Here is a 21,045-nt window from a genome sequence, read left to right as displayed (position 1 = left end):
GCAGGGCCAGCTGTGTGATTTGCAGGGTGCAGTGCAAAGTGAAAAATGTTGACAATCAGGTCAAGTGCTTTTCCTTTCTTCTGAGCTCTCTCTCTGGGCCTGTCACCATGTTCTTTATGAGCCATTTAACACTGTGCTCCCTGGCCCACAGGGACACCCTCGCAGGCCCCCAGGGCCGGCCTCAAGACAGTGCTCAGGGCACCCACCCCTGCCCCTTCCTGGGCCCAGGCCTGGCCCTGGCACTCACCAGGGACAAGGACAGTGGTGGTCACTGTGTGGAGACAGGACCACGGGCACAGGCAGCTGAGAACCCCTCCCGACGGCACAGGGCTGGAGAGGGAGCCTGGGCGATCAGCCCAACCCATGCTCTCTTGCCCCCTCAGCCTTCACTTCCAAAGCTCCAATTAAAGACAATTTTTTTTTTCGGTTGGAGTTTTGCTCTTTTTGCCCAGGCTGGAGTGCAATAGCGTGATCTCGGCTCATTGCAATCTCCGCCTCCTGTGTTCAAGTGATTCTCCTGACTCAGCCTCCCGAGTAGCTGGGATTACAGGCATGTGCCACCACGCACAGCTAATTTTGTATTCTTAGTAGAGGCGGGGTTTCTCCTTGTTGGTCAGGCTGGTCTCGAACTCCCAACCTCAGGTGATCCACCTGCCTCGACCTCCCAAAGTGCTGGGATTACAGGCGTGAGCCACTGCACCTGGCCCTAAAGACACACTTATTAAGAAGTTCAAGTCGGCGGCTGCAGAGAATTAAGCCCCAGGTGTGGGGCCCTTCTGAGCAAGGTCCCTGGGCTGTGGCACTGGTCACACACTGTGAGGCTGGCCCTGGTGTCAGGCCCCAGCCCACCTGCGCCTGCACTGACCCCTGCAGCAGATATCACACCCCTGCCTGGGGCCACTGCTGTGTCCTGCCATCCATTCACTGCTCCAGCCCTGGCAACACATGGCTCCTTCCTCCCAAACGCCCTTCCTCCCATCCTCACACCGGATTATAAAGTCCTTCCCACCTTTGAGGCTCAGACACACCTCCTCTGTGAGACCCCTCTGGATTTCATCCTGGAGAACCTCGTCTCCTGGCTCCTGCCAGCTGGCCTGGGGACAGGAATGGTTCCTCCTGGGGGCAGTGGGGTTTGGCCTGCACCCCAGCATGAGCACAGTGCCTCCGTGTGTCCGTTGGACAAGGCTGACTTCTCCTGGGGGTGTGGCAGAGACATCACCCTCTCTCAGAAGCAGCTTATTCCTGACCAAGCTTTTGTTTCTCTTTTTTCTGCCCTAAAGCTCTACGTGTCGTCTGACTTGGGGAAAAAGTGGACACTTCTGCAAGAGCGAGTGACCAAAGACCACGTGTTCTGGTGAGAGCACTTCCCCACCCCGAACCCGTGGGGCCCGCAGCTCTGGTGAGAGCACGTCCCCCAAACCCTTGGGAGCCCCTCCCTGCAGCTCCCTTTCCTCCTCTGGACCCTCCCCAGCCTGGGGCCAGGTCCCCACCGTCCACTGTCTCTGCCTGCAGCCCCACACCCTCCTCATCCCAGGGGAACCCCCAGTCGTTCTTCCTGTTCCGCAGTGGGTGGTATCAGAAATGGTAGAGTCCAGGGGTTGGTGTCCCTCACGCCACGTTTTTACCCATGAACCAGCTATGTGGCCCTGTGCCACTGCTGTTCCCTTCCCGAGCCTCACAGCATCCCCAGTGGAGAGTGGTGCTGATGTACACATGTTCCCAGCACAGCACCCGGCCCACCGCTCCACACTCCCTGCCCGACCCCAGGCCCTGACTCAGCCCCGACTAACAGACCCTGTGGGTGCTGACCCAGCCTGCCTCAGCCCTGCTCTCCTGCTTATCCGCACCTGGGCTCCCCTTCCATTGCTCAGCCTGTCACCCTTCCCAGCCCCTGCTGGGTGCCAATGAGCAGGACAAGTTTGGGGTTGTACCCCAGACAAGCCCCCACCCCGGCCTCCTGAGGAGCCAGACCCAAGAAAGGAGGCTCCTGTCCCAGGCAAAGGGCCACTGGGGGCCTCTGCATTCAGACGGTGGGTACTAGCCACTCGAGTGCATCCTCAGGGGATGCCTCTCATTGTGCCCCCTGGGCAGCACCCCAGCCTCACTGCACGGGGGCCACTCAGCTTTCCTTGAGAAATGTCTGTGGGATGCATCCATGAGGGCTGCAGAGGATGAGGGCTTGCCCAGGGTCTCAGGCAGCAGCACGGGGCCAGGAGCCAGTGCAGCCGTTCAGAGCTCAGGCCTGCCTCTCTCCTGCTGGGGCCATATCCCTCCTTCTGGTCACACTGCCTTTCATGTTGCACCGCTCCTTCATGTGCTGATTCCATGGCATTCCTCTTTCTTGTGCGTGTACGCGCGCACACACACACACACACACACAGTGCTAGCCTTTCTCTTTCTTATCCCACGTGTGGAACAGATCATTGCACGGGCCTCCTGCGCAAGCCACAGCCCAGTCTCCCCAACAGAAAAACACATGGAAAGGGCTTCCTACCCGTCCTGAGGGCGCAGGGCTGGAGAGGGAGCCCGGGCTATCAGCCCTACAGACACTCTCTTGCCCCCTCAGCCTTCCCTTCCAAAGCTCCAATTAAAGACAAAATTATTAAGAGGTTCAAGTTGGCGGCTGCAGAGTGGGCAAGGGCCCTTCGTAATGTCACGCTGACAGTGGCAGGAGACTGGCGTCCTGGCCACCCCACAGGCTGAAGGAAGGCTTTTTCCTCTGGAATGCCGACTGCTGGTGTACACGCCGTTGGCTCATGGGGAGAGGCGACGGCCGTCTGTCTGCGGGCTGCCCACGGGAGGGCCCGGTTCCTCCCTCAGAAACCAGAGCACGGCCATCCATCACTGGCCTTGTCATTGCCGTCAACTGTCAGGAGCCAGAGCTGCCCTGCGGTGGGATGCCTGGGCCTGAGCGCTCACAGAGGTGGGGAGCAGAGCCAGGAGGTGCGATTTCTGAGCCAGGTCGCTCTGGGGGATTGGCAGAGCTCTGTTCACTCCCAAGCCAGGCCGAGCTCATGGACAGCTCTCCAGCCAGAGAAAGAGACCGACCCAGAGCGCCCAGAGGGAAATTGGCGATAATTCAAACATGTTATTATCTCAGGCAAATCAAATTGTTTCCTCCCCCAAGTTTCCCTGCTGTTATTCGAGGCAATCACAGCAGACGCTGGCCACTACGGCCCCGGCCCCGGGATGTCTCCTGGAGCGTGGTGACAGTGGTGGGGATGCCTCCCCTCCCCTTGTAAGCAGTGAATAATGCTGTTTTGACAGCATTTCCAAGGAGCTCTTTGTCCTTGAACTGACAGCGGGAATTGCCAAAGCCCCGTGTTCTGTCTGAAGCTCAGACTCATTAACGTTTTGCGAAGCTACACAGCAAGCAAGCTCATTAGAGTGGCCTGCAAGCGAGAGGGAACAGCCCCAGGTGCCCTGATACCTGCTGCCTCCTGGGCAGGGCCTCGGGCACCCGCCCCCCACCCTGCCCTCAGTGTCTCCATGCCCCAGAACAGAATCATAACAGCAGCTGCCCCGCAGCCACCCTGCTTTGAATACTGAGTGTCCACCGGGCAGCGCATGGAGGCTCTGAATGCACCATTCCATGGCATCCCCACAGCAGCCCATGTGGGTCTCCCTCATGTCACAGGGAAGAACTGAGGCTCGGGCACGCATTCTAGGTCTCATGTCACAGGAGGGAACTGAGGCTCGGATAGGCTCGGGCCCACATTCTAAGTCCTGCTGCTCCCAAGCTGTAGCCCTGAGACTCGGTCCACCTCTGGCTGTGGCCAGTGGACCTTGCCCTCTGCTGGGTGGTCTGGCCACCTGGGCTTCACCGGGTGTTCCTGCATCTGCCTCCTTGCTCAGCCCCACGCTCACCCAGGGAAAGCCTCAGCCTTCCTCTCCATTAGCTCTGGGCCTGGCCCTGGTGCAGGGCACGGGGGCGGCAGGGCCTCTGTCCATAGAAGGAAGAGGTGGAGGTCTCCCCTCTACAGCCTTGATTATCACACCTTTCCGGGCTTAATGGAACCATTTGCACTGGAGCTGCCCTCAGCACAAATGGGGTGAAAGTCAGTTCCCACCTCCCCAAAACACTCACTCCGAGGGCTGCCTGCCCCAGGCCATCTCACAGGCCTGCCATTTCTAAGCAGTGGAGACCTCAACAAGCAAGAAGGCCTGTGTGTCAGGCTTGCCATTTCCTGCGGAGAGTGGGGTTCTATCTGAGATATTATAAATACAGTCTAAGAGGGTCTTCAAAACCCATGACTGAGGGGCCTGGAGCAGGGACCAGGCCTCAGGCCACCTGTACACCAGTGTCTAGCCCAGGGCCTTCACCAGTACACTGAGAAATGGCTGTGGGAAGTGCTCAGAGCAAGAGACTAAAGGAACAAACATGGTAAATAAATGAATTTATAGGGTGAGTGACTCAGGAAATGAATGAGTAAATGGCTGAGTGAGTGATGAGTTAGGTAATGAATGAATGAGTGAATAAATGAGTGAATCAATAGGTGAGTGAATGAATGAGTGAATGAGTAACAACTGAGTGAGTAAATGGATGAGTAAATAACTGAGTGTGCGAGTGAGGGAATGAATGAGTGAATGAGTGGTGAGTTGATAATAAATGAATAAATGAGTGAGTAGGTGAGTGAATGAATGAGTAAATGAATGAGTAATAGCTGAGTGTGTGATTGAGTGAAAGAATGAATGAGTGAATGAATGAGTGAGCAAGTAACTGAATGAATGAGTGAGTGGGTGAGTGAGTCACTGAATGAGTTAGTGAGTGAGTGAATGAGTGACTGAGTGAATGAGTAATTAGTGAGTGAGTGACTGAGTCTGTGATTGAGTGAGTGAGTAGCTGAGTGAGTGAGTCTGTGACTGTGTGAGTGAATGAGTGAGTGGTGGCTGAGTGAGTGAGTCTGTGACTGGGTGAGTGAATGAGTGAGTGAGTGAGTGGGTGAGTGAGTCTATGACTGAGTGAATGAGTGAGTGAGTCATTGAGTGAGTGAATGAGTGCGTCTGTGGTTGAGTGAGTGAATAAGTGACCGAGTGAGTGGACGAGTGATTAGTGAATGAGTGACTGAGTGAGTCTGTGATTGAGTGAGTGAATGAGTGGCTGAGTGGCTGAGTGAGTGAGTCTGTGACTGAGTGAGTGAATGAGTGAGTCTGATTGAGCAAATGAGTGACTGAGTGAATGAGTGAGTGGGTGAGTGAGTGAGTCGGTGATTGAGTGACTGAGTGAGTGATTGAGTGAGTGGGTGAGTGGGTGAGTGAGTCTGTGATTGACTGAGTGGTTAAATGAATAAGTGAGTCTGTGACTGAGTAAGTGAATGAGTGACTGAGGGAATGAGTGAGTGAATGAGTCTGTGATTGAGTGAGTGAATGAGTGAGTGGGTGACTGAGTGAGTCTGTGATTGAGTGACTGAGTAAATGAGTGAGCAGGTGAGTGAGTGAGTGGATGAGTGAGTGAGTCTGTGATTGGGTGAGTGGGTGAATGAATGAGTGAGGGCAGAGGGAGCCTGTGCCCCAGGTGTCATTGCCCCGCTTCACAGATGATGGATGATGCGGCTAAAATTCCATATTCCTGGTGGAGGATCTGCTGCTGAAGGGAACAATGCCTGTCTGTATTCAGGAGAGAGTAATGTCAGGCCTGAGACCTCCTTTCCAAGAAGCTTACAAATGGTCTATTCACAAAAGCTGAAATCAACACTCCACCTTGAAAGGGAGAGCTCTTTAACTAGGGTCAAAATGATTGATGCTGGTGCCCCTGTGTTTGAAATCTCAATAGACTACGGGGAGTCCCAGCTGGCTCCCGTCACATGGCACATCTGTGGGGTCTGTGCCACTCAAACCCATTTATGGATTTCCCCTGTCCACCTGGGGCCACTTGGTTGGACCTGGTCCCTGGAGAAGGTGAAGCAAATGGGGATCCTGGTGCCAGGCAGGTTGGGAGGAAGGTTGGGAACCGAATGGGGCCAAGTCTGGGTGGGAAACTGTCAGTGGTGGGGAGAGGTCATGGGGCACTGGGCACTCTGCCTGAGGCATCTCAACCGCTTGCAAGCAGGCCATGGGGGTGCTCCTGCCCCCAGCGCTGAGTGGCCACTGATACCAGGAAATGACTTCCTCATCTTGAGGCTCAGTTTGCTCTTGAGCAAAATGTCCATGAGAGGGACTGGTGTGGTAAATGATAAGCGGCTTTAACAGCCATATTAGTTGGAATGTGTGTGATAACAAACATGACCAGCCACCAAATCCAGGAGTTCCCAGGGAGTCTTGCTTCGCAGAAGGCTAAAGCAGGTGGAAGTTTTCAGTGTGAAGAAAGTGGCAGGTAGATGACAGTTCAGTGGGCACATGGAGATGGTGAAATCTGGGAGATGGGATGCGGTGCTTGGTTTGAGAAACCCTGGACCAGATCCTCACTAACATTCGTTTCATTTAAAAAAAAAAAAATCCACACTCCCCTCCTGGGAGCCAGGCCCAACACTGGGCATATATTGGATGCGACACCAAAATTGGACTCCATCCCTGCCTTCCCTGGAGGACCAGCCTATGGAGCTGTGACCCTGGGACATGTCTTCTGTCCCATCTCAGGCCTCATTCCAGGTGCTTCATAGGCTTGGCCCCTCACAGAAACCCTGTGAGCCAGGTGGTGAATGGATGGGTGGATGTCCCTCAAAGGCGAGGCTTTCAGACTTGCCAACCCGGAGCAGCAGCCTTTGCCCTGTCATTGCTGGCTCTTCAGCACTGAGAGGACAAGTACTGCATAAATTCAAGGCAGAATTGGTGCCACAGTAATTACTGGAAAAGCCAGGAGAGAGTGTCCAAGAGGGCAAGCGAGGCTTTCCACCTCCAGCCAGCCCCATGCAGGTGGACAGTCTGTGAGAGCACAGGGAAGAGCCTTGGACAAAGGGGCCAGGGCAAGTGTAGACTCCAGCTGAGACCCTGGACTGAGGTTGGGGCAGCTGTACTCCTCCCCCCCACCACTATCCCTTCACTGCATTATTTGGTGCGCAAAGCTGTGCGTAGCTGGGAAGCAACCCGTGTGATAAAAAGATGTTGCTTTGGGAGTGGCAGAACCTGGGTAGTGGATCTTGCTCTATTAGCTTTATGAGCTTTGATCTATTTTCACCTGTCTGGGCCTTGGTTTCCTTGTCTGTAAAATGGGTATAACCAAACCATTTGGGATCATTCAAGATAAGTACAATAAGGCAACTGGAGCACCTAGGACATTCCCTGTACCTGAGCGCCTGCCACCAAATGGAGCTATTTAAATGAGTTCAAGTGACATGCTATGTGCAGCACAGACTAAGGACCTGGCTTTTGCCTCTAAAGACAGAAGCTTCCTCCCTCTCCTCCTGCCCAGTTAAAGACTTCACCCAGCAGGGCAATGAAACGGGGAGAGGAGTCGGACAGGGATGGGATGTGGGTGGATTGAGAGTGGAGTGGGAGAACCACAGCCCCAGCCTGAGTGTCCTGACCCAGGAGCCCACAGGGCAGCTACAGTGTCTCCTTTATCTCTGTCCCCCAGGGCCCACAGCAGGCCTTGTACACAGTAGGTTTGTCCCACTGGGCTCTTAGAGATGTCTATGGAACTCAGCCACTTGGCAAAACTCCTGCATTTCCTTCACGGCTTCTCTGAAGCTGGGACCACCCCCAAAGGAGGCAGAGTCCCATAACAGATGGGACATCTAGACTCGTGGTATTAGGAGAAGGCCTTGGTTGTGAGCAAGGCAGTGTGTGGGGTCTGAGGAGAGCATGCATTTTGGGATCAAGCAGACCTGGGCAGGAGCCTGAGACTGCCCTGGTCTGAGCCATGTTGCCTCAGGCAAGTCACAGACCCAGTCTGGCCCTAGTGGGGTCACCTATGAATGCAGATGAAGGCAGCTGCCTCCCAGTGCACAGTCCAGGCCCATGTGTGGGGACAGCCTTGTGCAAACTGTCGAGTGATGGGATAGGGGGTGCATTCCTCTTGCTGGAGGCTTCGCCACCTCACGAAAGGATTCAGGCAAGTCCCTGGAGGCAGCACCAGGGGAGGGCTGATGGCTGAGAGAGGAATCTTCCCAAGGCCACACTTGACCAGGTCATGGGGAGCAGGAGACGGAGCAACAGCTCAGGTGAGCCCATCCCAGGTCAGCTGTTACCACTGTATGGCTCTGGGAGGGTCATTTTGCTTCTCTGAGCCACAGTTTCCATATTTATAAAATTAGGATAGGATGGGAGTCCCAGGCCTGTCTGCCTCCTGTAGTCATTTTAGATGATCAAAATAAAACAAAAATGAAAAAGCAACGTGAAAGTCTTTTATGAAGAAGAAAGTCTTTTACAAACACTCCTATGACAGGAAAAAACCCAGCCCCCTCAGCTCACTCAAGGAAGATGCAGAGACTCCAATCCCCTCAGCTCATGCAAGGAAAATGCAGACACTCGAAGCACCTCAGGAGCAGGTGGGGTCCCGGGGAGGTGATGCCCTCCGGACCCACAGAGCAAGGGTGGCTTCAGAACCAGGGAGGCCATGTGGCTGCATGGGGTGTGGGGAGCTGCTGGGGGACGGGCACGGTGACTCCATTCCCGACCCCAGCCTCAGCTCTTCTTTTCCAGGTCTGTGTCTGGGGTGGACGCTGACCCTGACTTGGTCCACGTGGAAGCCCAGGACCTTGGTGGAGGTAAGCCGGGCAGTGCACAGGCACCGGGTATCCCTGAGTCACCTCGCGCCTGACACAGCTCGGCCGCGCCTGTGTTCAGTCACTCGTCCCCAGTGGCTGACCCTACACAGCCAGCCTCACTGTGTCTCGATGTGGCATGATTTTAAATGTGCTTGTTTTCCAGCTGGGGATGAATCGAAGTCAAGGAGCTCCACTCCAGTGGAAAAGTCTATTATTTATTCTGGCTCCTGAGCATTGAGTGTTTCCCACTCACTCAGCCCCCCACCCCTGGCATGTGCTAAGTGTGGAGGTTGGGGGCAGGGGTGGGGGCACGGGCCTGCCCACTGGACCCAGCCAACTTCCTGCCCAGGGCCGTGCGTGCTGTGTGACAGGAGGGTGCTCCGAGGAGGGCAGAGCAGCTGAGTCCCCACAGAGACATCCTCTGTGCAGGATCACCTGAGCCAGGATGTGTCCCCATTAGAATAGAAATGCTGGCATCAGCTCCCAGCCCTGCCGCTGGCCAACTGGCCCGAGGCCAGTCACCCCAGTCTCCTGGCCTATGAAATGGATAGTGATATGAAATAAGTGAATGCAGAGTCCCCAACGTGGGGTCATCATGGCCAAGCTTTCGGGGGCAGGGTCAGTTGCTAGGTGTGGCTCCCCACCCTACCCCCCACCCCTCCCCCACCCCCACCCTGCCACCCTCAGGCAGGCAGGGCCAGCGCTATTACTGTTCTGTGTTGATAACCAGGGCAACAGCTCAGGGGCAGTCCAGGTTTGCCTGGGGTCACAAGGTCCCAGCTGGTGCACCTCTCACCACCTCTGCTGGGAATGCTCCTCCCTTTTGGAATTTCTTACCTTTGACCTCAGGCACCCTGCCAGCCACCTCTGCTGAGCTCCACCATCCCAGCTCTGCACACTCTTCAGGGTCTGGAACTCCTTGAGTACCAGTGGGGGCTACTGATCACCTGTGTCCCCAGTAAGCCTGCTGAATGAATAAGCCCTAGCCAGATGCCAGGGTTGCCCCTGAGTAGCCTACTGGGCAAAACATTGCAAAATAACATGTGCTACAGAGAGAAAGACTCACTGCCCGCATCACAACACGTTGTCAGGGTTAGCTGTCTGCCCTTTCCAGAGCTTCAGCGGGCCCTGGCTCATGAGCACCCACTGTCCACAGTTCTTTTCAACTCCATATTCACCAATTTCATCTAGGTGGCTCCTGCATGGCCATGTGGGGGTGTTTATACCACAGAAATTGGCAAGCACTATCATCAGGGCTACTATACCCAGCACACAACCCCTCAGCCTGAGAGGTGGCCCTGTTCTGTTGTATTGGCTCTAGGCCTGGAACACTGAGAGCCTGACCATGATGAGGTGGATGAATGAGTGAGTGATTGAGGGAATGAATGAATAAATAGGTGAGTGAGTGAGTGAGTGAGTGGATGAGTGAGTGGGTGAATGAGTGAATAGATGTGTGAGTGAAGGAATGATTGAGTGAGTGAATGAGTGAGTGAGTGAATGAGTGATTGAGTGAATGAGAGAATGAGTGAGTGGGTGAATAAGTGAGTGAGTAATTGAAAGAGTGAGTGAGTGAATGATTGAGTGATGAGTGAATGAGTGAGTGAAGAGTGAATGAGTGAGTGAAGAGTGAATGAATAAGTGAGTGAGTGAATGAGTGATTGAGTGAATGAGTGAGTGATTGAGTGATTGAGTGAGTGAGTGAGTGAATGAGTGAGTGAGTGAGTGAGTGAATGAGTGAGTGAGTGAGTGAGTGAGTCAGTAGATTGTTGACTGAGCCTGCCCCTGAGCTAGTCATTTCACTGCATCTCCAGCCAGGCAGCCCCACTGCAGGAAGTTCAGTGGTTCAGTGTTGAGTGCCGGGCACACCAGGCAGTTTCAAGGGAACATAGGTGTGGCTCAGGAGGGCTTGGCAGTGGCCTGGTGCTGCTGCCCACGTACCCTCTGTGTACACTGCCTTCTGCCTCCTCTGAACAGCCCGGGCAGGTGGGCCCACCCCATTGTTCAGTGCAGAAACCTGAGGCTGAGCTTAGGGGTGGGCCTTTCTGGTTCCTAAACCTCTTCCCTTAACCATTCTCCATGCTGCCGGGTCACCCAGGGCCGGGGGCAGGAGGAGGAGGAAAAGGAAGAGGAGGAGGAGGAAGAGGAAGAGGAGGAGGCACCCTTCCCTTGGTCCCTTTGGATAAATCTTCCTCCTGGCTCACAAGCTGGAACGCAGAGCTTCCTGAGGCCTCCAGGATCCAGCCCCTCCACATAAATTTGCCCCGGGGAAACAGAAGGACTTTAAATTAGCAGCTCCCTGGCAAAGCATGCATTCAATATTGCTCAACCATAAATATTTGGAAAAGGGTAGAAGCATTTGCTTAAAATTTGAGGGAAAAGAATCTTTGAGCCCCACCCGCCCCCACCCCTGCTTAAGTGTGAGAGACTTCAGGAGGGTGTGGGGGCCGTGCATGTCTGGGTGCGGCGAGGTACCCACCGTCGCCTGTGCTGACCCCTCCTGCAGGGGATTGTAGGCTCCAGAGTAGCACGAACGTCTTCCTGAAGGTTGAAGGAGCTCGTGTCAGAGTGCAGGTGGCCCACAGTGAGCGGGGATGACACCCTCAGCCGCAGGTGTCATCAAAGTGGCCTTTAGAATTCAAGCCCACAAAGCCATACCACAATGGTATTGGAGGAGGATGGAGCCCAGCACGTCTCGGGCTGTCTCTGGCTCCGGCTGGAGTCTGACCTCCTGGGCCGGCGCTTCTCTCCGGTAGATTTTCGGTACATCACCTGCCCAATCCACAATTGCTCCGAGAAGATGCTGACAGCCCCGTTCGCAGGCCCCATTGACCACGGGTCTCTGACTGTGCAGGACGATTACATCTTCTTTAAGGTAAGGTTGCTTCCGGGGCTTTTGGAAATTGGCAACAGGCAGACGTGGTGGATGACCCGCTCGCGGCAAAAATGGAATCGCTCAGAAAAGAGGCAATAAAACGGGTATTTCACTCTCCAGTGCTACTTCGCAGGTCACGGTTTCTGACCATGGCTATGGCTGCAGGCATCCACAGAAGCCCCCGCAAGCCCAGAACTGTGGCTCAGGGACACTGAGGCTCCACCTCCCTTCTGGCCACCAGGAACCTCCCAGCCACTCGGGGTCCCCAAATCTAAACCCATTTAGCCCCATTTGGCTTTATCAGTGACTTTGGAACTGACCAGGACTGCTTCTGGTCCCAGCTGTTGGCCGCCAGTCACCGGCTGTCCACAGCCCTGTGACCAGGATGCTGCCACCTGTGCCCTCAGGTCACAAGTGGGCTCACCCTCAGCAGCCAGGTGGTCCCAGCTAATTCAGAAACTCTAGCACACAAGCAATCCATCCAGCTTTTCTTCACCTTCATGGATGGGGAGCTCAGCCCTCCCGAAACAGCCTAGCCCTCTGCTGAGCAGCCCCAGTCACTGGCCTGTTTCTTCTGGCCCTGAGACAGAGTCTGCGTCATTGGACTCCCATCCACTGGGTTCTGTTCTGCCCTCCAGGACCCTGTAAAACAAATCCAAAGTTTCCTCCAAGGAAGCCCCTTGAGGGCAGCTGCTGGGTGCCCTCTCCCCAGAAGGCCCTCCATGCTCCCCAGCCTCCTCCTTCCCGTGTCCCAGCCACACTTGGTCACCCCAGCTCCCCACTCTACACTCAGTGTGTGCCAAGGGCTACCATGGAGCTAGGGGCTAGGCAGGCAGTGGGCATCCCATTCCCCACCATTAAAGCAGGCCAGACAAGAGGCTGCTGCTGCCACCGGCCCTAACCTTCAGCCCTGCCCAGTCTCCACTGCTCTCTGCTGAGCCCCAGCCCCTGGCTTTTGATGCCCTGTCTGTGTGTTTGCTCGTACTGTTCCCTGTGCTGTGCCTCGCTTCTCCACCGGCTGGTCCTGCTCCTTCTCGAAGACTCAATCATGCACTTCCTCCTCCAGGAAGTCTTCCCTGACTTCTGCCTCCACTTCAGGCTCACTGGTACCTCCTCTGAGGACCCCCATCCCTGTGCCTTCCTCCATCACAGCCCAGGCCCCACTGTGTCATTCCGTACCATTTACTCCTTTTGTCCCTACACCTGACTCAGGCCAGCTGAGGCTGGGCTCTAGGTCTGAACCCCCCACTTGCTTTCCCAGCTCCTAGCATTGCATTTCTGCAGATGTCCACTAAGTACCAGAGCAAAGACAGTGTCAGCTCTCTGGGCAACCATCTCCCATGTTGCATGGTTTCTGAACATTAGACAGGCTTGCCTGTCAAAGCCCTGCAGCCTAAGACCCCCGGAGCTCACCTATGGCCGAGCAGGCTGGGTTATCACTCAGTGCAGCAAGGGGGAACACATGCCCTAGGGAACCTGGGCATCTCAGAGGGGTTAGGAGGGCCTGATTGTCAGGTGTGGGCTGCAGGAGGTGATTTGGGGGGGTTGCGAGGAAACCGGGTGTGACTCTGGATTGAGGGATGTGAGGAGGTGAGGTCCTGCTAGGATCGGGCGTCTCAATCAATCTTCTCTAAAGGGAGGGGCGATTCAGGGGAGGCGGGAGACTCGGGGAGGCAGGAGCCAGGCAATGAAGCAGCAGCTCTCGCTCTTCTCAGCCAGGGTGGGTGTCTGGGCATCTTGGGGGTTTGAATGACGTTCACGTCTGGTCTGTGTTCAGACCCGATTGCAGGGTGGTCTCATTCTGCACAAGGTCACAGACTTAGCTTGTCTGGTGTTGGTGCTCACAACATTGTTTGTGAGGGGCAGGAGAAGGCGGGAGCCACCAACTCCATCCAGTTTCTATCCTCGTTTCCATCTTTCTCAGCAACTGCAGAGGAAAGCTCTCCCTACCCCAGCCCAGGCCCCCCCTGCCCTCTCCCATCCTGGTCCTCAGAGGATCCGGGAGCCTGTGCTGGGATGCGAGAAACCTCAGCCCTTCCAGCCCCACTTCACCTCCAACAAAGTGGCAGTGCTGGTGGCTCAGGAGTCTGCACCTTCTGTTCTGTGGCAGTGAGGATATGTGGCCTCTGTAATCAGAGACCTGCCACAGTCCTGTCCTGACGGGCCTTTCTGTGTCTGGGAACAGATGCCCATGGCCACAGTTCATGGAGTTCATTGTTATGAGATCAAATGAGCTGCCCGGGGAAAGCACTCGGGATGGTGCCGGCTTTGTTTGTCATGCCTGGAAGTTCAGTGATCACCTTTGGTGACGAGCTCATCTTTGGCCTGTCTCCTTCTCCATCGGAACTTTCTCCACCTTGTTCCATAAGTTGGATGCAGAGCAACAAGGTGCTGAGAGAGCATGAGGAAAGAAGTTAGTTCTGACTGAAGGAAGCAGAAGATGACTTCCCAGAGGAGGGGTGTTAATTTGGGGCTTTGAAGGATGAATAGGAGTCTGTTCATTTCAAGCAGAACAGGTAGAAGCAAAGTAAAAGGATATTTTCACTTGCTGAACATAATATATAGTTTTTCATTCATGAGACTCTGGCTGGAGAGGGAATCAAGCCTCTCAAAAATGTGTTTCTTCCCCCAATTAGGCAACATCAGCAAACCGGACAAAATACTATGTCTCTTATCGTCGCAATGAATTTGTCCTGATGAAGCTGCCGAAGTATGCATTGCCAAAGGTAAGGTGCTCCCCATTCCGCCTGGCCCTGTGGCCAGACCCTAAGCCTATCCTGACTCGTGGGGCAACAGGACTCACACACAGGTGCTTGGCGGTCCCAGGTCAGGATGGACAAGAACAGTGTGGCCACGCTTCGTCCAGCTACTTGCCCCTCACACCCTCCATTCCAGCCCACCCAGCCCTTCCAGACTCAGCTGTGACCAGCTTCATCCTAGGCCTCTGCCAGGCTCTTCCCTCTGCCTGGTTCATCTTTCCCTGGAACTCTTGCACATGTGGTATTTCAGGAGAAATATCACTTGCTAAAGGCCCCCCGGGCGGGCCCAGTCCTCTGTTTTCTGGCCCCATCCCACTCTTCTCCTTGCTGGTGCCCAGGGTGCCAGGGACCCCTCCCTCCAGTGTCCATCTCCCGCTCTCCTCTGATATTGCTGGGGTGGGGATGATCTCTGCTGTACTCACCTCTGCATTCCAGCCACCTAGTATGCTGCCTGGCATATAGTAGGTGCTCAGTTAATGCTATTGCCTTTCTCTTGCCTTGGAAGGCAAAGAAGGGGGACCGGGGAGCTGGGAACTGCCCAACTCTGCCCCTGCCCCTGCCTCGGGGCCTCTCTCCACCGTATTAATATACTATTCCCACTTAACAGAGGAGGTGATGGAAGTTCAGAGAGGCAGTAACCTGTCTGAGATCACACAGCTAGTTAGAAACAAAGGCAGGTCTCAAACTGAGGTCCAGGTGAGTCAGCCCAGCCTCGTGCCACACCTCCCTCCTGAGGACATTGAGATGATACCTTCTGAAGATCTCTGTCCCACATGCATAGTTGAGAAACAGATGAACCTTCCCTTCCTCCACATTTATTTACTGAACACCAAATATGAACCAGAATGTGTGCTAGGAGGCCATGCTGTGAATCAGAAGCCCCAGGTTCCTGCTCCTGTGGGCTTTGCAGACGGGGAACAGGCAGGAGATCCAGTAGACAGACAAATGCATAAAATAATTGCAAGTTGTGGTTTCTGCTAAGAAGAGAACAAGAGGGAGAGACACAGAGTGATGGAGGGCGTGTGTATGAGTGTGTATGTGTGTGTGTGTGTGCTTGAGTGCTTGTGTGTGTGGCTGATTTAGGCCACGCAGCTATGGAGTGCCCCCTGGGGCTGGGATGGGGAAGGACTCTTTATCCAAAGCCCCAAGGCCGCTCCGAGAAGAGCAAGGGAGAAAGTGGTTCGGGTGGAGGGCAGAGCAGGAGCTAAGACCCTGGGGTAGAGAGTGAGAGTGGAGTGGGAGGGGCCAGCGGCTCCGGGCCCTCCAAGCCCAGGCTGTGGCTTGATGTAAAGTGCTTGGACATGGGAGCTTCTGCGCTGGGCACCCTCACACCTCTCCTGAGCCAGAAATGGGAAAAGTCTAGGAGGGCTTTTAAAAACTTCTCTTTAAAAACAAGAAAAAAATAAAAGGAAAAAGGAGCGAGCTTAATAGACTGAACTCTAGGCTTGGCTGAGTATGTAAATTAAGAGCTAATGGTTTCGTTTCAGGCAAAGGCAGTAGGTGTCTTTCCCTCTGGGGTGAGGGACCTTTTCAGCATCTGGGAAGCCTTCCCTCGACCTTTGGGAGCTACAGCATTAGAAGCTCCTGTGTCCTGGGCTCTTTGTCCTGGTGTTGGGGAGAGGAAAGTGCACAGCCCAGAATTAGGCCCATACAGGGACACTCTCTGCTCCCCTCTAGCATTGGAGGCTGGGGTATCTGGGCCAGCAGTCAGCCTGCTGCCAAGGGTGCTCTAAGGAGCCTATGGCTATAAGTCATGACCTCTGTGACCTTGAGTGATGGCTCCCTGGACCTCTGCTCCCTGGACCTGCAGGTGTGATGTCAGTGAGATTTATAGGAAGCACCAGGTCGTGTCTCCCGCTGTGGACCCTTGACAGTGTGCATTTTACACTGGTTTTCTTCTTCTCGCATTTCCATGGGAATTGGAGATCATTGAAGAGAATCAAGAGACTCTCACAGCAATGACAGACACACACCTGGCCTCATGTCATTCAGTTTCAAGGGCAGACCAGGGACCCATCCAGGGCAGGTGGCATGTGCTGTGACTATCAATGTCCTCCCTCAGGGGTCCGTGCACAGGACCCAGTGACCAGCAGTTGAAGATGATGGTCACTTCCTCATCAAGAAGTGGGCAAGCTGGGCTGCTGTCAGGAGAATGGGGCCCCCAGAGCCCTATGGGGTCTTCAAGACCACATCTCATGTTGCTGAGACCTTTGCCCAGCCAGCCAGCCAACCTGCTTCCTCTCCACCCAGGTCAGGACAGCAGCCCGCCCAGTGTTTCCCAACAACAACTTGTAGAAGTGGCTAATTGAATTTCTTCATCAGATGTTGTTGTTTTATGGTGAATTTGTAACTTGCCTGTTTCCTCTTCCCACAGACTCAACTCTCTCTTTTTTTTCTTTTTATATTTTTAATTGCTTAATTAACATCATGAAAATCATAGACATTAGAGCAGGGGGCTCACCCGCAAACCTCTCACCCCATCCACCCGATGTCTCCCCCTCCCAATTCTTGGTCTCCCCACATTCCTCAGCCATATGCAAAAGGGCTTTTACGTAGCTGAATTACAAGCAGACCTAGGTCTCCAGCCTGCTTTCACAGGACACTATAGCATGAGACTGTTTATTGAATGATGCGTGATATCTACTTTAAATGACGGTGAAGCTTTCTATTGAGGAGAGGGTACCTTGTTGAGCTAAGCCAGACTCTTGTTGCTTGGACATTTGGGTTGTTTCTATTTTTTTATAATTATAAACAGAGCTGCAACGAATCTGTGTGTGCCTGCAGGTATTTCTTTTTAATTTTCTCAAGTTAAAGTCTAAGAAGAACTTCAGAACAAAGGATATAAATATTTGTGTAGCTTAGTTGCTTGGGCAAGCTGGGCTGCTGTCACCAACAAAGTTGGAATAGATCAGCTTCAACATAGCTTTGCCATTTTTTCTATTTTCCTTCTATGTTAAAGGGCATAAATGATACCATCCTGCTGTTTTAATTTACCTGTCTGTGAAAACCATAAATGGTGGGCCGTTTTTATATTTGTCAATATCCTTTGCTTATTTACTTGTCATCATTTTTTTTTAAATATTCAGTTTCCCTAACAGAGATAAACAATAGGCCAAAGCTATAAATAGACAAAAGAGAAGAAAAATCCAAATAACTATCAATTATATAAAAGCATTCACAAGAATGAGTAACTGCAAATTTAAAGTGAAATATTCCTGTATTTGCCATAAATGTTTTTAAAGTAAAAGAAAATTTCTAAACCATATGAATAAAGAAAGAAGTGACATCAGGTAAGATGGCAGAGCAGGATGCCCCAGAATCCATCTTCCCACCTAGACGGCAGCTGCACTGGCAGAACCCAACCAGTGTAACTGCTTTGGAATTCTCAAGTCTATTTGAGAGCTGGCAGTTTCCAGGGCAAGGCATGGATGGCATATCAAAGTCAATTTGGATAATGTCAGCTCTTAGCCTGGTAGAGGCTTCCCATCCCCCACCCCAGTCCCATGGCAGGCAAATGTGCATGTGTCCCTAGAGCAGCATGCACAGAGCTTGAAGGAGCTGGAGGGTGCAGGGGTGCCATCAGGACCTTGTCTTCCAAATACTGAGGATCTGTGCTCTGATTACTGACTGCTTCTGATGACAGACGTGCAGATACCCAGACAGGCAGCCATTATTGCAACCATCATGAGTTGAAACAGCTTCCAGGAGATTTAAAGGGTCACAGCCTGTTTTCCTCTCTTTTATTTTTCCCACTTTTCCCTTTTGGGAGCCAGACATTCAAAAGCAACTGTATATATGGGAGAATTTAGAAAATCACCAGGCATGCCCAGGGAAAAGCAGAGGCTCAGAAAAGGCCTAGGAAGATGTTAAGCTTACATGTAAGGCTGATTCTTGGTAAAGAGATAGCCAACAACCATCAAAAATAAGAACAAAACATGACAAGCTCTATGGAAAGGGGACAAGCTAATTTCCAGAGGTACCATATTATTAAAGTCCACTCTAACTGGACATTAGACTCAACTGTCCAGTTTTTGACATAAAAAAGTTATGAGGCATACAAAGAAACAGGAAAGTATGATGCATTCAAAAGAAAAAAAGTAAATTAACATAAACCTTCCCTGAGAAAGACCAGATGGCAGATCTACTAGACAAAGACTTTAATATGAGTGTCTTACAGAGGCTCAAAGAACTGAAAGGAAAAATAGAGAAAAACAAGAAAATGATGTATGGACAAAATGGAAATAGCAATAAAGAGATAGAAAAAATAAAAAGGAACCAAGAGGAATTCTGGAGCTAAAAAGAATAATTGAAAAGAAAAATTTACTAGAGGGACTCGAAAGCAGAATTGAAAGGCAGAAGAAGGAATCTGAGAAATTAAAGATAAGACAATTAAAATTATCAAGCTGAGAAGCAGAAAGAATAAGGATTGAAAGTGAACGCAGTCTATGGGAGCTTTTGGACATCATCAAGCAGACCAACATAGGATTGTGGGAGTCCCAGAAGGAACAGAAGAGAGATAAAGGCAGAGAGACTATTTGAAGAAATAATGGCCCAAAACTCCCCCATCAATTTATATTGATGAAAGACATGAATGTAAGTATCTAAAAGTTCAACAAACTCTAAGAAGGATAAGCACAAAGAGATCCATACCAAGACACATAACCAAACTGTCAAAAGACAGAAACTCTTTTTTCTTTTTCTTTTTTTGAAATAGAATCTCCCTCTGTCACCCAGGCTGGAGTTCAGTGGTACAATCTCAGCTCACCGCAACCTCCACCTCCTGGGTTGAAGCAATTCTCCTGCCTCAGCCTTCTGAGTAGTTGGGATTACAGGTGCCTGCCAGCATACCCAGCTAATTTTGTATTTTTAATAGAGACAGGGTTTCACCATGTTGGCTAGGCTGGTCTAGAACTCCTGACCTCAAGTGATCCACCTGCCTCAGCCTCCCAAAGTGCTGGGACTACAGCCATGATCTACCATGCCTGGCAAAAAGTCAGAAACTCTTAAGAGAGAATCTTAAAAGCAGCAAGAGAGAAATGACTTGTTACATACAAGCAATAATCAATATGATTATCAACAGATGCCTCATCAGGAACCCCCGAGTTCAGAAGGCAGTGAGCTGATACATTCAAAGTGCTGAAAGAATTTGATGAAGGTGTTGGTTCATTAGACTCTTTCATGAATTTTATGTAAACATCTATGGAGAAATTTCCTCTGTCATGTCTATTAAAAATGTTTTTAAACTTTTCCAAAATTACTTATTTAAAATGCATTCACTGCAACTAATGGAAGAATACATCTATTTACCTTATAATACAACATAATAAACAATACTATGTATATGCATAGATACCCTTTCTACCTGCTTGCCTCTCCAGTCCTCCCTTCCCTGACAGTCTCACTTCCTCATTTCTCAAGGAGGTATTGTTGAAAGTCCTGGATACCCCTCATATCCATTCTGCCCCTTCGTCTTAGTTCAACAAACCCCAGACTTTGGCTAGTACATTGCTTCCCAGCTAAAAGACTGCATTTCCCAGCTTCCTTTGCAAATACGTGTGGTCATGCTTCTAAAATGTAGCCAGTGAGATGCTAATGGAATTGTCCTATGTGGCTTCTTAGAGCTCTCTAATAAAGAGAGCTTTTTCCTGTTTCTGTTACTCACAAGCAAACCTAATTCTACCTAATAACAAATATTGGCAACGTTGGTGTTTCCTTCCACATATTTCTCCAGGTCATACAAATATGTACAATCACATATACTATATGTAGATTTGAATGTATCTCATCCTTCGTTTAAAAATATCAAAATGTCTCTGCTTCTATCTTTTCTCAAAGAAGACAGTAAATACAACATGAAGCAAAAATTGCCTGTTACTTATAACTCTAATCAGCAAATATTTTTAAAAGACCATTCTCAATATCGGAATACATAAAACGAAATACGTGCCCCCTACTCCTGCTGGTGGGAAAGGAACTAATGTAAACTTTCAGCAATTTAACAACAGGTAACGAGAGCTTTCGAAATGTTGCGATGTGGCAATTTCCCTTCTTAGGAGTTTATGTCAAGGAAATAACCAGAGAGCCAGTGATCTGTGTCTAGAAATGTTCATGACCATCTCGCAGTTATGTTGAGAATGCTGATGGTTTCCCAGTAGGGAAGCAGCTCAGTGGAATATGGCCTGTCCACAAAATGGAATATCATGCAGTCATTAAAAGTGCTGTGTATAGATCATTTTAATGGCAGAGAAAATGCTCTGCCTGTGATGTAAAGGGGCAGACTATAAACTACACATGAAAAAAATATGTGCACCACACTTGAGAGAAAGCCCAAACGTAAACATTTGAAAACGCTGGTGCCAGGTGTCTCTAGGGGATACCAGTCGTAACCTCGAGTCACTTTGTGCATTTTTCTTTGTTTCCTAGATTGTGGAAAACATTTACCCAATGCATTTACCCAGGTTATGTAAACATTTACCCAGAGGCATAGGAGGCACAATGTGACTTGCTGCAATCGCTATAAATACGGAATCCTGACGACATGGTTGACGCCAAGCCCCCTGAGCTCAAAACACCCATAATCTCAGTCCCCCCACCACCCCTGCAGGAGTCTCACATCCTCCCTGACAATCTGACTGCATGGTCTATCTAATTCCCTGCCATGGCCCGGGCTGGTGGACAAGCCTTCCCCTAGTCAGGCAGCAGAATGACCAACGCCTGGATGACAGAGTGTATTTTGGCCCATGGCGCTGAGCAGAGAGGAAGGGGGGAG

The 21,045-nt window shown here is 51.6% G+C and overlaps 1 protein-coding gene across 4 annotated transcripts in view; it reads left to right on the top strand.

Annotated features, from left to right (window-relative positions):
* SORCS2 (sortilin related VPS10 domain containing receptor 2) overlaps positions 1 to 21,045 on the top strand; it is a 548,409-nt gene that overhangs the window by 456,387 nt on the left and 70,977 nt on the right. For all 4 annotated transcript variants that reach the window (XM_054485673.2, XM_054485672.2, XM_063663495.1 and 1 more), the window contains exons 5-8: positions 1,281 to 1,354; positions 8,581 to 8,645; positions 11,399 to 11,517; positions 14,154 to 14,243. In XM_054485673.2, coding sequence (XP_054341648.1) covers positions 1,281 to 1,354; positions 8,581 to 8,645; positions 11,399 to 11,517; positions 14,154 to 14,243 — 348 coding nt within the window. The remainder of the gene's footprint in view (positions 1 to 1,280; positions 1,355 to 8,580; positions 8,646 to 11,398; positions 11,518 to 14,153; positions 14,244 to 21,045) is intronic.

This window comes from Pongo pygmaeus, chromosome 3 (genome assembly GCF_028885625.2).
Source record: "Pongo pygmaeus isolate AG05252 chromosome 3, NHGRI_mPonPyg2-v2.0_pri, whole genome shotgun sequence".
In the NCBI taxonomy this organism is placed as follows: domain Eukaryota; kingdom Metazoa; phylum Chordata; class Mammalia; order Primates; family Hominidae; genus Pongo; species Pongo pygmaeus.
Note: the sequence above shows the minus strand (reverse complement) of the source record. Positions and strands in the feature narration are given on the sequence as shown.